The sequence below is a fragment of the Mauremys mutica genome, chromosome 1, assembly GCF_020497125.1.
Source record: "Mauremys mutica isolate MM-2020 ecotype Southern chromosome 1, ASM2049712v1, whole genome shotgun sequence".
NCBI lineage: Eukaryota > Metazoa > Chordata > Testudines > Geoemydidae > Mauremys > Mauremys mutica.
Genome location: NC_059072.1, coordinates 247,430,387 through 247,444,896, shown reverse-complemented (window position 1 = coordinate 247,444,896; position 14,510 = coordinate 247,430,387). Strand labels below are relative to the sequence as shown.

General features: G+C 40.7%; 1 protein-coding gene and 1 non-coding gene across 3 annotated transcripts in view; both read left to right on the top strand.

The window, feature by feature from the left end:
• The window catches only part of RNF149 (ring finger protein 149), a 34,311-nt gene extending 22,678 nt beyond the window's left edge, over nucleotides 1-11,633 (top strand). The window contains exons 7-9 of one of the 2 annotated variants that reach the window (XM_045006123.1): nucleotides 4,224-6,198; nucleotides 8,754-8,851; nucleotides 10,731-11,633. In XM_045006123.1, coding sequence (XP_044862058.1) covers nucleotides 4,224-4,282 — 59 coding nt within the window. In that variant the 3' untranslated portion in view covers nucleotides 4,283-6,198; nucleotides 8,754-8,851; nucleotides 10,731-11,633. The remainder of the gene's footprint in view (nucleotides 1-4,223; nucleotides 6,199-8,753; nucleotides 8,852-10,730) is intronic. The other variant, XM_045006114.1, reaches the window with a different exon arrangement.
• Nucleotides 7,770-7,883, top strand: LOC123362298. The gene has a single exon (XR_006576406.1). It is a non-coding gene; the product is annotated as a small nucleolar RNA SNORD89 (small nucleolar RNA).
• Nucleotides 11,634-14,510: the final 2,877 nt, after the last annotated feature.

Sequence of the window (14,510 nt, the reverse complement as noted above, 5' to 3'; positions counted from 1 at the left end):
AGACCAGAGTGGATGATTCAGCTAAGAATTCATTAGGTCATGTTTCCAAATGAGTGTCCATTATGATGTAAGGGAAGGTCTTAGAGGTGGTCTGCTGGGGCTGTCTGCCTCTGACTTCAGATGTAGATGTTCCATCCCAAACTGTATTCGTGTCCATCAGGGCATTCTTGGTGGAAGGCCTGCATGTATACCATTTGCTGCCAGTACTTGCCCAACATATTCCAAGTTTGATCTTCAGGGTATGGTGTGAAGTTCATCTACGGGGGGAGGGATAGTTCAGTGGTTTGAGCGTTGGCCTGCTCAACCCAGGGTTGTGAGTTCAGTCCTTGAGGGGGCCATTTAGGGAACTGGGGTAAAAGTCTGCCTGGGGATTGGTCCTGCTTTGAGCAGGGGGTTGGACTAGATGACCTCCCTGAGGTCCCTTCCAACCCTAATATTCTATTATTCTATTTTTCTTATGCTTTTGGCTGATGTTGATAGTATAGTCAAACAGTGTCAGAGTGGTTATTTCTTGGCTAGACATTTGTCACTGCCTTAATGTGTCTGTGTTCATTGGTGCACTTTTAAAAGTCTCTGTAAAATTTAAAACAGTAAACAATGGCTCAAAAGATGTGATTCCTAAGAGTTGGTTAGAGACTTGTTGCTCTTTTGTAACAGTTGCAATTTAAATTAAGACTGCTTAACATCCTCCTTGCTCTTATTACTCCTTGGGTTCATTCATGTACTCACTGACCTGGTGTTAATGGAAACAGTATTCTTGTTCACCGCTGAAAGGGCCTTTCTTCTCTGGAAAAATGTAACTCCAGTAAAGGCACTGGCAGTAGTAATGTTCCAAATTGTCAGGATCTTTGTCAGTGCCAATTTCCAATCCTTCAGCTAAAGCTGTCAAGGCTTCGAAGGCACTGTTTATAGAAGAGGGCTGACTGCCTACTAGAAAACAAAGTTTTGATTTTGTTGTATCCATTCTGAAGACAGCCACTGTTAGCAGTGCCAGATCCCATGCATCAGACTTAGCAGATCCATCAGATTCTGACATAGTCTCTACGATTCTGACTTTGAAACCCAAATTGGTTCCAGGTTTTACTTTGAAGTCCAGTGTTTTGCAGTCGAACATTAAATGAAATCTCTGTCCAACTCAGAACTCCTTTTAATAGGTTCCATACCAGACTCAATAGAAGGGAAGGATTTTCATCCAGAGGACCGGTTTCTAAAAATAGAGCAAGTGGCTTTGCAAATTTGAATTTGCCAATCCTGGAAGGTGATTGTCATCCTGAGTCTCATGGGCTTACTACCACTTATGTAACACCCTTTGATAGTCTCCGAATGAGACTGATGCAACATTGGAAGTCTCAGGTCTACACATCCAGTAGGGACAGTCTTCAAATGTTTGTCACTGTGCTTCAGGACATTCTAGATTAATTGAGGTGGTGGATGAAAAGATCAAATGTTTTCAGAGGTTTCCTGTTCAGTCCCCCTTCACAATCAGTTATAACAAGGTGGACAGGGAGCCCATTCAGGTTGGCTTACGATCTAGGGTAGCTGAGCTTTTGAGAAAAGAGCTGACACATTTGGCTGGCACATTTGGTTCTCAATCATTCATTATATAAAAGGGAAGATTGTTTAGTTGATAATACAACTGTTTATATATCACGAGAATAAACAAGGGGAACCTCATTCTTTCCAGTTATGTGCTGAAGTGGTCGGATTATGGGACTGGTGCATTTTTCACAAGATCTAGCCTTTGGCCCTGCATTTAGCAGAGGAGAGCAGTGTGTTAGCAAATAGTCTCAACAGGGACAGTTCTCAGATTCACAGATGGTCCCTGAAAGATCAGGTAATAATTCAAGACCCCTTTTCCCATTGAGGTTGGTCCAACATAGATCCTTTTGCAACAGGAATCAACCAAGTGTCCTCTTCTGTTCTAGAGCAGGGAGGCAGAGTCAGTCCATTTCAGATGCCTGCCTTTTACATTGAGGAAAGGGCCTCCTGTATCATTTCCCCTCTCTCCCCTTTCCAATGATTCAGAAAGTGGTGAAAAAGGTTCTTCAGGACAGGGCTAAAATGATATTGATTGATTTGCCCTAGCTCAGCTGAGACAGCAATGGAACATAAACTTGCTTCAGCTCTCAGATTGTACATGTGTCTTCAGCTCTCTTGACACAGCAAGAAGGCAGTATCCTTCATCCAGATCTTCAGTTTCTTCATTTGACAGCCTGGGCTTTCAGACTTTGACTAGTCTTGAGCAGTTATGTTCCTCATTGATACAGAGCATACTGCTTAATTTTAGAAAACCGTATTAGAAAGTGTTACTATTTAAAATTGTCTAGATTTGTTGCTTGGATGTGAGGAAAATCTGATTCTCCAGTGGCAGCTTCCATACCCTATATTCTAGAATATTTACTGTACTTAAATCTGAGTAGTTGTCTAATTCTTTAAAAGTTCACCTAATGGCTATTTGAGCTTACGTTTTGGTCAATAGTAGATCACCAGTTGTACATGATTCTGCTAAAAGATTCATGAAGGGGTTACCTAACGTGTCCTTCCATCTTGATATCTCAATCTGGTTTCATCTATGCTTATGAGATCACCCTTGAACCTCTTGAGGGAGTGTTCTTTTGTTTACCAAAATGATCTTCATTACTGGTGTAATGCAGCCAGAAGGGTCAGTGCATTATATGCCCTGCTGGCTATCCTGCCACTTACGATTTTTTTAGAGAAGGTAGTTCTTAGATCTGATCCGCAGGTTTTTACCAAAAATAGTGTTTGAGTTTCATATGTTACACAATTGGTATACCTTTGTCTTCCCCCTCTCCAGCCTAATGTAGCAGCATCTTTGGCTTGTCTTAAGCAGGTTCCTATTAGGGAAATTTGCAAGGCTGCTAACCTAAAAGTAAGTGCATACACTCACTAAACATAGTGCTCTGGATCTAGCTTCTAGAGTGGATGCTATATTTGGCAGATGAGTTTACAATCATTAGGGCTCTATGCTTGTCACAGAGGTTGCGGAAGTGAGATTCTGTGACTTCCTTCAACCTATGTGACTTCTGCAGTGGCCAGTGTAGCTGGCTCTACAGCCAGCCGCTCAGGCGGGCCTGCAGCCAGCCAGCCACGTCAGCTGCTGCTGCTGCAGCCTCAGCCCCAGGGCCAGCTGCACTGGCCGCTGCTCTGGCAAACCTGGGCAGCTGGCCCTGGGGACTGCCTGAGCAGCGGTCCCGGGGGCGGCTAGAGCAGCCACAGGTCGGCGGCTCCTGGCAGCGGTCCCAGAGTGGCCGGAGCAGCGGCTAGCCCTGGGACTCCCCCTCTCCCTTCCCCCCTCCTCACCTGGTGGTCATCAGTGCACACGTTCTCCTTCCATTATGCCATCTCTCAGTGGGCTAGATATTATTCCAGATTTGGTCAAATTGTTCTGCAGTCAGTAGGTCCATGAACTCTGATCCCTCCACTTATTCAACTGCTTGGGAGTCTCCTAGAGTGGAATGCACATATTTACTAATCTTCCATAACTGTTCTTCAAAATGTTACACATGTCCATTCCATAACCGGCCCTCCTACATCGGAGTTCTCTGGAAACAACTAAGTGAGGGGGCTGGGCACTTTATACTGGCACTACAGGCACGCAGGCTCGAGCTGCCACGATGGATACCACTGAGGAAAAATTTCTAGCAACTCTGCTTGGGACATGCACACCCTAGAGTGGAATGGACATGTGCAACACATCTCAAAGAACAACAGTTACAGAAGGTCAGTAACTGTTTTTTTCCTGCGCACTTCCCCCATCTCAGTCCTGTTATGGTCTCCCTGAGTTACTGGTGGAAGGAACTGAGGTGGTAGAAGGTGCAGTGCCCCCTCCCTGTATTTTGCCACACAGTCTGAATACTCCAAAACGTTGAGGGGAGATAAGAGGAGGGGTGCACATGCTCTCCTAATGGGCACTGCTTGAAGAAGGTTCTACCATTGGGTGCCACCAGATGGCGCAACATCCATAAGTGTGACTATGCACTCATCTCAAAGAATTCTGGTTACAAGTAACCTTCATTTTCTGTGCAGAATTTTGCTTTGCCATTGAAATCAAAAGGAATTTTACATAATTGACTGTAGAACTTGTCTCCAAGTTATTTCTCTATGGGCTAGCGTCAGTAAATGTAATAATAGCCTACCATGTTAATATTTAAATAACTGATTTAACAAATTATGATTTACTTTTTGTAACTCCCAATTTTTAGACATGGATGGCAGTGATAGTCGGCATGGAGAACATCTGTCTAATGGAAATTCCCACTGAAAAACTTCGTGGAAGACTCTGATTAGACTGCTTAAAGAACTTTTTATTTAATTAGTATGAACTTTTGCCTAGTTGATGGAAAAATAACAATGTAATTTATTTTATCTTGAGAACTTTTCTAGTTCATGTTCCAAAAGGGCTAATAACTAAGAATTTTGTATAAAGAGGATTTTTTAAAACTGATCTGTCTGATCCTATGAAAGATGCAATACCTCTGATATAAGAATCATTACAATGTCAGTGTGTTCCAGAGGGCTGTAACAAAGATGTAGACTAGGATGAGAGAACAGAATATAAAAAGTTTAATGGATAAATGTTGGTTACACTGTTTACGTTTAGCATGTGCATAAAGCTGAAAGCATTTACAACACTACATTTTATTAAACCGTACTTTAAAAAACAAATTTTACTGTAACTGGAGCTGGATGTTTAAGAAGCATGCAAATAGATTGAAAATATCAAATTTCTTTGATATTACATGGCATCTTCCACTCTTCCCACCACTGGATGAAAAATAATTGATGGCAATTTTCTTAATATCGTTGGTTCTTAGTGTTTTCCAACTCAGAGCTGAGTACTTAAATTTTTCCATCTCGTTAACTTCTACTAGTAACAGTTGACTTCAGTGTCTTTGCTGGATAGTTTTAACATGATGTGCGTGTTGACTTATCTAGCATTCATGTCAATTACCCCTCTCTCTCTCCATGTTTAACTCAGTAAAACAGAGTAGAAAAGGGCTATTATGGCTAGGGAATTTATTTCTGTTTTAGACTTCCCTCTTACACTCTTGCCTCCATTTCTATGTGCACAAGTTGGGATCCCTTCTTAAGATCTTTTTATGAAGCTAGGGGGTCTTTGCTTTTGTCCTATAGCCAAAAGAAATTTCCTAGTTTATTTCCCATTATGACTTTGACTGGGGTTGTCATTAGATTTTTTCCTTTGCTAGATTAGCAGTATTGTGCCTTAGTTGGTTTTAGTTTTTGTAAAAAAGCACTTATTAAACCCAAAGCATCAGAGATGAAATATCAACCTCTGCTTCTTTTTGACCTCCTGTTCAGATAGATACATATGATATAGTATAAGGAAATGCTAAATTGTTTTGTAAAGAACTATGTATATTTACAGTACTGTATACATTTTAATAGTGTTGAATTCTTAGGCTTTTAGTACTGCCATGTCACAAATGAATGTATATGGTACATTCCTCAGACTTTTTGTAAGGTTGCCAGACATTTGTTGAAATGCACTTTGTTTCTAAAACAATGTGTATTTGAAGTGTTTTTAAGAAAATGAAAATATGCAATCCTTTTCTAATTTGTATTGTGCTTCAATTGGAGCAGTAATTTTATTTTAGAATGAATGTTCCAGAAATGAAGGGGTTTTCAACTGGGAAAAAAATTGAGCATTTACTTTACCAGACAGTTCATCAAATATTTGTGTTTTCAAAATATCCTTAGTAGTGATAACTTAAGATCTGCCTCTTTCTTTCCCAGTAGGCGTGCCCCCCGGTTAAATTTCATGGAATAATTGTCAGGGCATAGTTCTCTCATTTCACCAGCAGGTGCAACTTTTGTGATGCCTCTATCTGATGAGAAGCACATGGGGAAGTGGAGTATTTAATAACTGACATCCCCATCTCCAAACAGTTGTGATGCATAGGAACCAGTATGCCTCCAGAGCAAGTTCATCTCTACTTCCAGGACTGCCTTTTTAATTTACTCTTTCATATAGCAACTGAGTCTTCTCCCTCTTCCTTAACACAAAGTTGAACATTCTTGGTGGATAAATGTCAAGAGGGTCACAACTCCAGCTCGTTAGCCAGGAGCCTGTAGGAAGTTATCAGAGACATTGTGAGTCTCCAGATGATGTTGCAGATATCAGCAAGACATGGAATCCACATTGGAGGGAGCATTGTGGTGAGTAGTACAACTTCTATATAAGTAAGGCCCTACTTGAATTGTGGGATGATTGTCCAATAATTGCAGCTGAGTGGTGGACAAGAAGTAGAAAATCACAGAAAAGTAGTAATGCCCTTTTTCAATTGTGGTAATTTGGAAAATCCAGAGAAGACCTATTTAAGAAAAGAAATTTGCTGGAACAATATAAACACAAGAACTGCTAACTTTTTTTGATAACCAGACATTTTGCTGCAACTATATTACAATCCTTACTGTGCAACGCTGACAGCAGGAGCCCTTTGGGCAGCTGGGATCCCCCGCTGTCAGCCGCATAGCTGAGAAAATTTAGGTGGAAATGTAATATTCTGGGATCTGCAATTTCTACAATATCCTGAATTGAGTAGGGCCTTATATAAACCATTAAAATGTGAAAAGGAATGAATAGATTGTCTCCTTACTTAAAGAACAGAATGTAAGATTGGAGAGAGATGTGGCAAAGGAAGTTAAAGAATCTACAAATTTGCTTATAAAATTTTCAGAGGAAGATTACAAAGCTGTCTCACAACATACCTGTACTGTATCACCCTCTGCTGGCCAAGCATGGTGCTCCAGGCTATCCCTGGCTCAGTTTCCCCTAATGTGTCATCAGTAAGTTCAATGAGGCCCAATGACAATACAAGCAAACCATCAGAGTCTTAGCTGGGAAATGGTCAGTCTTAGTTTATCCATTTCAACCTGCATCCAGTGCTTCCTTCCATCCAGGCCCTGTACAAGCAGAGTTCTCTCAGCACAGGTCTCTTCCCTGGAATAAGGCCTCGTGCCACTGTCTGAGGAGAATCCTTTCCCAAAGCCAAGGGTCTGCAGAGATATGTCAACTGCAGCTCTTCTCTGGGGCAGTGTGTAGTTCCTGACAAGCTGGGCTTCCTGCCACTGTTTGGGAGTTCCTTGTCTCTAAGAGCACACCTTCTAGACTCCTTGCTCTGGTGAGCTCTCCTGGGAGCATATTTCCTCAGGAGCTTCCTGTTTCTAGAATACTCCCCACCCCACAGCTGAGCCCTGGTAACCCTTTATCAGGCTAATTAGCTACCAACCAGCCATCTTAGATTTAATTATGTCCTGGTGGGTGTGGGTTGACTTCTTTTACAGGAGCCTGTCACAGATAAGATGGCGCTGACTCCCCTTCAAGGGCCAGCCAACCATTGACAAGCTGTTTCAAAATATTAAATTTGACTGATTTAGAAGAGTTGTCTTGTAGACCCTGGACCTGGCAACAAGGATTCCTGGCATATGTCTTTAGCTCCGCCACTGACTTTTTGAAACCACGGCCAACTCGCTTGCAGACAGATTTTCAGAAATTTCCATAAATTTTGTGCAACCCAATAGTTGAGTGCCCAACTTGATACCTTGTTGTTGTTCAGAGGTGCTGAGAATCCACAGCTTCTGTGGGAATAGTTATGGTGTCCCTCATAGCTGCCTAAATGTATATAAACTGATTCAGGATTTATAGTAATAACTACTACTATCATATGATGCAATCATAAGGTATCCTTCTCTTTTGATATGCCAAGCTTTGTAAGGACTTCTGTGTTGCTGAGGAATGATGACAATAAAAGGCCGAATTGCAGTGTCTCCATAAGCAGTTTGCTCTCTTTGGAAGCACAATGACAAAGTCTCCTGAAGCGAATTATTAGTCTGACCTCAGTAACCGCTTTTCTAGAGGTAGATGGAGAAACACAGGTGGTGGAGAAAACCCTCTCTGGATTTCAAATGGTAGCAAAAGACTATCAAACCTCCTGAAATACATTTTTTCCCTTGTCCTAAGTCAATAACCAGTCTAGTGTTACTATATAAGGTGACCTCTAGATCAGTGGCTTTCAACCTGTGGTTTGCAGACCCTGGGGTCTGTAGACCAAGATTTCCAAAGGGGTCCACCCCTCCATTTGAAATTTTAAGGGTTCGCAAATGAAAACAGTTGAAAACCACTGCTCTACATAAAATGGACTAAGCCGTTTTAGAATTAACTGAGAGAGATACGGATAGCTGAGACAGATCTTGCCTATCCAGAACCTAGGAATTGCCATATTGGATCAGACTGAGGATGAGAGAGAGTGTGCTAATATTTTAAAAAGGGTAAATGAGAACCTGGGAAATTGTAGGCAGGTTAGCCTGACATCAGTCCCAGACAATATCAAGGAAATGCTGGTATGGGACACAATCAGTAAAGAATGTAAAGGTGGCAGTGTAACTAATGCCAATCAAAGAATTTTATGGAAAACAGGTTTTGTTAAGACAACTTTATCTTTTTTTATAAGGTTCCAGATTTGCTTGATAAAGATAACAGAGAAAATATACTTAGTCTTCTGTAAGGTGTTTGACTTAGTCCTGTATGACATACTGATTTAAAAAAAAAATACTATTATTCAAATTCAACGGCTCATATTACATGAATTAAAAATTAGCTAACTGAAAATGGAAAAAAAAATGTAAATGGAGAATAGTCACCCAATGGGACTGTTTTTAATGAGATCCCACAGGAGTCTGTTCACTGCCCAGTGACATTCAGTATCTTTCAGGGATCAGGAAGAAAATATAAAATCATTACTGGTAAAATTTTCAGGTGACACAAATTGGTGGAGTGGTAACTGGCCATTATACAAATGTGGATCACACGGTAAGATGTGCTTATTTGAATGTTTTTAGTACAGCCATATGCAACATACATTATTTGTTCCTAGATGTATGTTACACTTAAAATATTTGACTATATCCTTGAAAGTAATGACTCTGGAAAAGATTTGTGGAAACAAGGTAGATGAGCTCCCACTGTGATGTTGTACTTAAAAGGGTAAACGTGATTCTTGGGCATATAAACTGATACATATCAAGTAGACTGATAGATTCCAAGGCCAGAATGGATCATTGTTATCATCTAGTCTGAGCTTCTGTATAACACAGGCTACAGAACTTCCAAGGTAATTCCTATCTTTTAGAGAAACAAGTAGGAGTGGGGAGGTGGTATTGCCTCGGTATCTGGCATTAGTGAGAATTATTGGGATACTGTGTCCAGTTCTGGTGTCAACAGTGCAAAAAGGGTGCTGACAAATTGGAAAGCCTTCAGAAAAGGGCTATAAAAAGATCTAAGGTCTGGAAGACCATGCCTTTTAAATTGAGCTTCTTTAGTCACAGTATATTTAGTTTATCCAAGAGAAGGTTGAGATAAATTGATCATGGTCTACAAAGTACCTACATGGGGGAGTCAAGACTGGTTATGTTTCCAAAAGGTATGCTATAGTTCTAATAGAAGTTATAGATTTGATGAAGTTCTTTATCCTGTGTGAAGCAGGAAGTCAGACTAGAATGATACTAGTCTATTCTGGCCTTATTTTAGGAATCCATTAGCCCAGTATCTTGTCACCAACAGTAGCCAATATTATATGCTTGAGAGAAGGTACCAAAACCCCTGTAATAGTTATGGGATAACCTGCCACCTGGGAAAGTTTCTTGTTAATCCACCAAAGGCTAGCGGTTGTGTAAAACCTTGCACCATGAAGATTTTATATCCCTTTCGCACCCCTTTTATTTTTTTAACTTACTACTATAATTCTAGCATCTTTAAACATATCAGATCCCATTTTTAATCCTTCTAACCTCTTGGCTTCTATTATATTGTAGCTAATTGTGTGGTGTGAAAGTTCATTTATCAGACCTCCCACCAGTTTACTGTGACTTCTCTGTCTCACTTTCTCCATCTGTAAAATGAAACAATTGTGCCTTGTAGGGGTGTTGAGATTGTTTAGAAAGCAGTGTTAGTGATTTTTATATTATGGCTGCAGTCAGATGCTTTGTCCTCGCTGGTTAAGATGGTTATATAACCCCAAAGCAGGCATCTTTTCCCTAGAGGAGAGTTTTGATAAGTTTACTATTAACAATGCCAGCAATTTTGAGACTATATGTACAATAAATTAAGGCTGACATATTCAGTTTGTGGAACCTAATCCCAAATATGGTAGAGGCTACAAAGAACAATAAACATGCCCTACTGTCAGCACTTTAGAACCACTCCACAGCATTTGATAACATTGGAAAATTGTGGTGCAGAACATAAGGGCAGTGACTTCATTGTGGAGGTTGTGTATAGCTTTCATCAGTGATTTTCAACATCATGTGCTATTTAATGCAGAACTACTTCTTGGTGGAAGACATGAGGTTATCCAATAGGGGAGCATCAGATCAGCCCTTCTGCCCCGGGGAACAGAGTGAGCAACTGGAGTTTAACTTTGGAGAAAATGACAGTGCTCCTAGTAGATTTAACCTAGCAGTATGATGGAATTTGGCAGATGCTGCTGTATAGATGAGATGTGGTGGCCAGCAGCTGAATGAACGAGTGCTATTTTTCCATTGTCTGACTTCAGCCACAACTAGCAGTCTCTTCCCTTTCATCAGTTCTACAACTTCCAACACTGCACCAAAATAACAAATTATAAATTACATTCTTAATAGGACTCTCTTCTTTGTGCTATTTACTGAATATTCTCTTCTCTTTCATACAGGTGACATGGTGTGACAATTCTGGAACTATAAAAGATGCACATAAGTCAAGTTAATGTTTTCATGTATTCAAATTGGATACTGAACTCTAGTCTTGGATAACTTGCCATATGGCAAAATTTTGACCTGAGATTGTTTAAAGTAGGATGTCTTTGTGATTGCTTGCATGTATCTGTGTAAGGGAATTCAACACACTTAACAAATCCACCTATACTCTAATTGTACAGGGATCTAATTTAGTAGGTATATCACCTATACTGTATTCCATCCACAGTATGGTATTGCTGCATATTTAATTACTGAATATATTTCAGTCTGAAACTGGAATTCCTACCGTATTTCATTAATTCAGTAAGTAGTCATGAGAGCTTTAGTTTTTTTCCTAAAGCTCTAAGTCAAACTTAATTCAGTTAAGTTTGATCTTTCTGGTGAAAGACAATCTGCAAGTAATTGCTACTTGAACTTGCTCACTGAGTTACCATTAATATTTGAAGGCTTCTTGGTTTTTTCAGTCACCAAGTGGGATCATCTGGTGTTTAAAAAATGAAGACATTAAAAACTTAACAGGGAAATATGTATTACAGCTTTGACCCCACTGGTGGGACTTTGCCTTTGATTGGCAACTACAGAGGCAGCTTTGGGATTGCATTGGTCTAATGCTTAAGCAAATCCACAGAAATAACTTGTTCAAACTTGATTAATGTTGAGCAAAACCAGAATGAATATACTACTACTCACAATCAAACTGTTTGACTTTGATAATGGCAACCCTAGTGCTAACTTTTTAATGAACTGGTTGCATTGATTGGATTCAGCACATTAAACTTTTTTCACTGTGTACTTTAAACTATTTAAGAATGTTGAATTAAAGAAATCAATGTTATGTATTGTGTATTTATTGATTTTAAAAAAACCTAAGAAATCCCATAAGTCGTATGGGCCTATTAAAGGTAATGGTATTAGAAAACTTGACTGCTTTCTTACTTTATTATTGTACCAGCTAGCTTTTCATTTGCTTCACCTGCAACTGGATCTTTCACAGCTTTAGGAAAGAAGGAGTTTCAGCATTGAATGCAGAACTAGAAAAACTTGGGGTTTTTTTACCCATTGGTAGGAACACAGAGGTGTACTAGTCTTCCATCCTTAAATCTGGGTTCCGATCCTAGCTGAGAGTTACAGGACACCCCCGTCCCCAGAAGAACAAGCCAGATACAAGTCCTATGTGGCCTCTCCTCCATAGCTGTGTGTGATGGGTTGGATCACAGAAACCCCTCTGGGAGCTGCCAACTGATGTGCCCGGACTACCTCTGCTCCTGTTTTCCCTGACAGCTCAGGGCCCCAGCACCCTGTCTTGCTGAGCCAGGGTCTGAATTACTTGCTCCAGAACTGTAGGTTTACCTGAAAGCAGCGAACAGAAGTGTGCTTGTCTAACAGCCAGATGCCCAACTCCCAATAGGATCTAAACCCCGACAAATTCGTTTTACCCTGTATAAAAAAATTGTTCGCCTTCTAACACTGATAGGGATGCACAGTTTTCTCCCCCAATACATAAGTAAAAAGTGATTTTTATTAAATACAGAAAGTAGGATTTAAGTAGTTCCAAGTAGTAACAGACAGAACAAAGTAAGTCACCAAGCAAACCTATGTCTAATCAAACTAATCAGATAAGTTCCTCACCAGTTCCAGAAAACTCCCTTTTACAGGCTCATCTCCTGTTAGCCTGGCTCCAGCAATCACTCACCCCCTGTACTTACTGTCCTTTGTTCCAGTTTCTCTCAAGTATCCTGGGGGGGTGGAGAGGCTCCCTCTTTAGCCAGCTGAAGACCAAATGGAGGGGTGTCCCAGGGGTTTAAATAGACTTTCTCCTCTGGGTAGACACCCCTCCCTCCCCCTGTGTACAATCCAGTCACAAAATGGAGATTTGGAATCACATGGGCGAGTCACATGCCCATGTATGACTCAGGACTTGCAGATAGCAGCCATTAGCCACATGCTACTTTGAACATCCTCAGGTAGACTTTTTATGGGGATTGGAGTCTTCCAAGTTCCTTCCTCTAAGTGCTCACTCAGGAAGCACTTAACTTGAACATTCCTTTCCCAAGAAGTGACCAAATGTGCTAAGGCTACTTAGAAATCAGGCAATTATACAGCCAATGTTCATAACTTTGAACACACAAGTGGTACCTGCATACAACTAGGATGAACATAACCCATAGCTCAAAATCTTTACATATGTTACATGGCATATGTAGCAAAATCCTATTCCAGTTACAGGATACATATATTTATAAGCACCCCAAAGCCTTATGAGGACTACTATAGCAAGGTTGTTCTAGTCATCTTGAGAGGGATGCATTAAAATGTTGAAGCTTTTGTGATGCCTGTAATCCAGTTGCAATTAAAAAAAAATTCAGATTAGGGGAGTCCTCTTAATGAACTTTGCATTTAGCTTGCTTTGCCTATGCTATTATGTGGGTAGCCCTTTCTGAGGTGGAGCACACAGAAGGTCCCTCTAGTGTAATGGCGTTTTTGTGAATTCAGCTACTTTTCAAATGTAATAGGCTTCTAACCCTCCCCTTACTGAAGTGGCATGTTACTATAGAGAACTATCTACCATGTGCAATTTAAGCAACCCTGTTTAAGCTACAAATGTTTCAACCTCACACCTACAGGAGCTGGAAAGCACTAGCATATAATCAGGGCCCTGTGTACTCTGCAGCACATTTTTGCATTATCAACTCAAAGCCTACAGCAATACTAATTTATTCCATCACCATAGACTATCCCTCATTCTCACTCATCTCAAGCAGATACAGCTAAGATTGAGTTGAAAATCTCTAATGTAAAATTCACCAGATCATTATGAGCTCTTCTGCTATGCTCTCTGCAGGCTCAGCGGTTGTCCAGGCAGTCCAGCAGAAACCCCTGGCACTTAGGGAAGGAGCAGTTCATCAGTTTCAGTAGCTCAGCTCCCTGGCTGACCTGATGAGTTGTTCTATAGGTCTATTCCCTTTGTGCCCTGCTTGCAGCTAGACTTCAGCTCGGGCTCCAGGGAACTGGGGCAAGCAAGCACTGTAGTTCAACTTTTTGTTAACATAAGAACAGCCGTACCAGGTCAGACCAAAGGTCCATCTAGCCTAGTATCTGTCTACCAACAGTGGCCAATGCCAGGTGCCCCAGATGGAGTGAACCTAACAGGCAATGATCAAGTGATCTCTCTCCTGCCATCCATCTCCATCCTCTGACAAACAGAGGCTAGGGACACCATTCTTTACCCATCCTGGCTAATAGCCATTTATGGACTTCACCACCATGAATCTATCCAGTTCTCTTTTAAACACTTACTTATAGTCCTAGCCTTCACAACCTCCTCAGGTAAGGCGTTCCACAAGTTGACTGTGCACTGCGTGAAGAACTTCCTTTTATTTGTTTTAAACCTGCTGCCTATTAATTTCATTTGGTGACCCTTAGGTCTTGTCTTATGGGAATAAGTAAATAACTTTTCCTTATCCACTTTCTCTACATCACTCATGATTTTATATACCTCTATCATATCCCCCCTTAATCTCCTCTCTTCCAAGCTGCAGAGACCTAGCCGCTTTAATCTTTCCTCATATGGGACCCTCTCCAACCCCTAATCATTTTAGTTGCCCTTTTCTGAACTTTTTCTAGTGCTAGAATATCTTTTTTGAGGTGAGGAGACCACATCTGTACACAGTAGTCAAGATGTGGGCATACCATGGATTTATATAAAGGCAATAATATATTCTCAGTCTTATTCT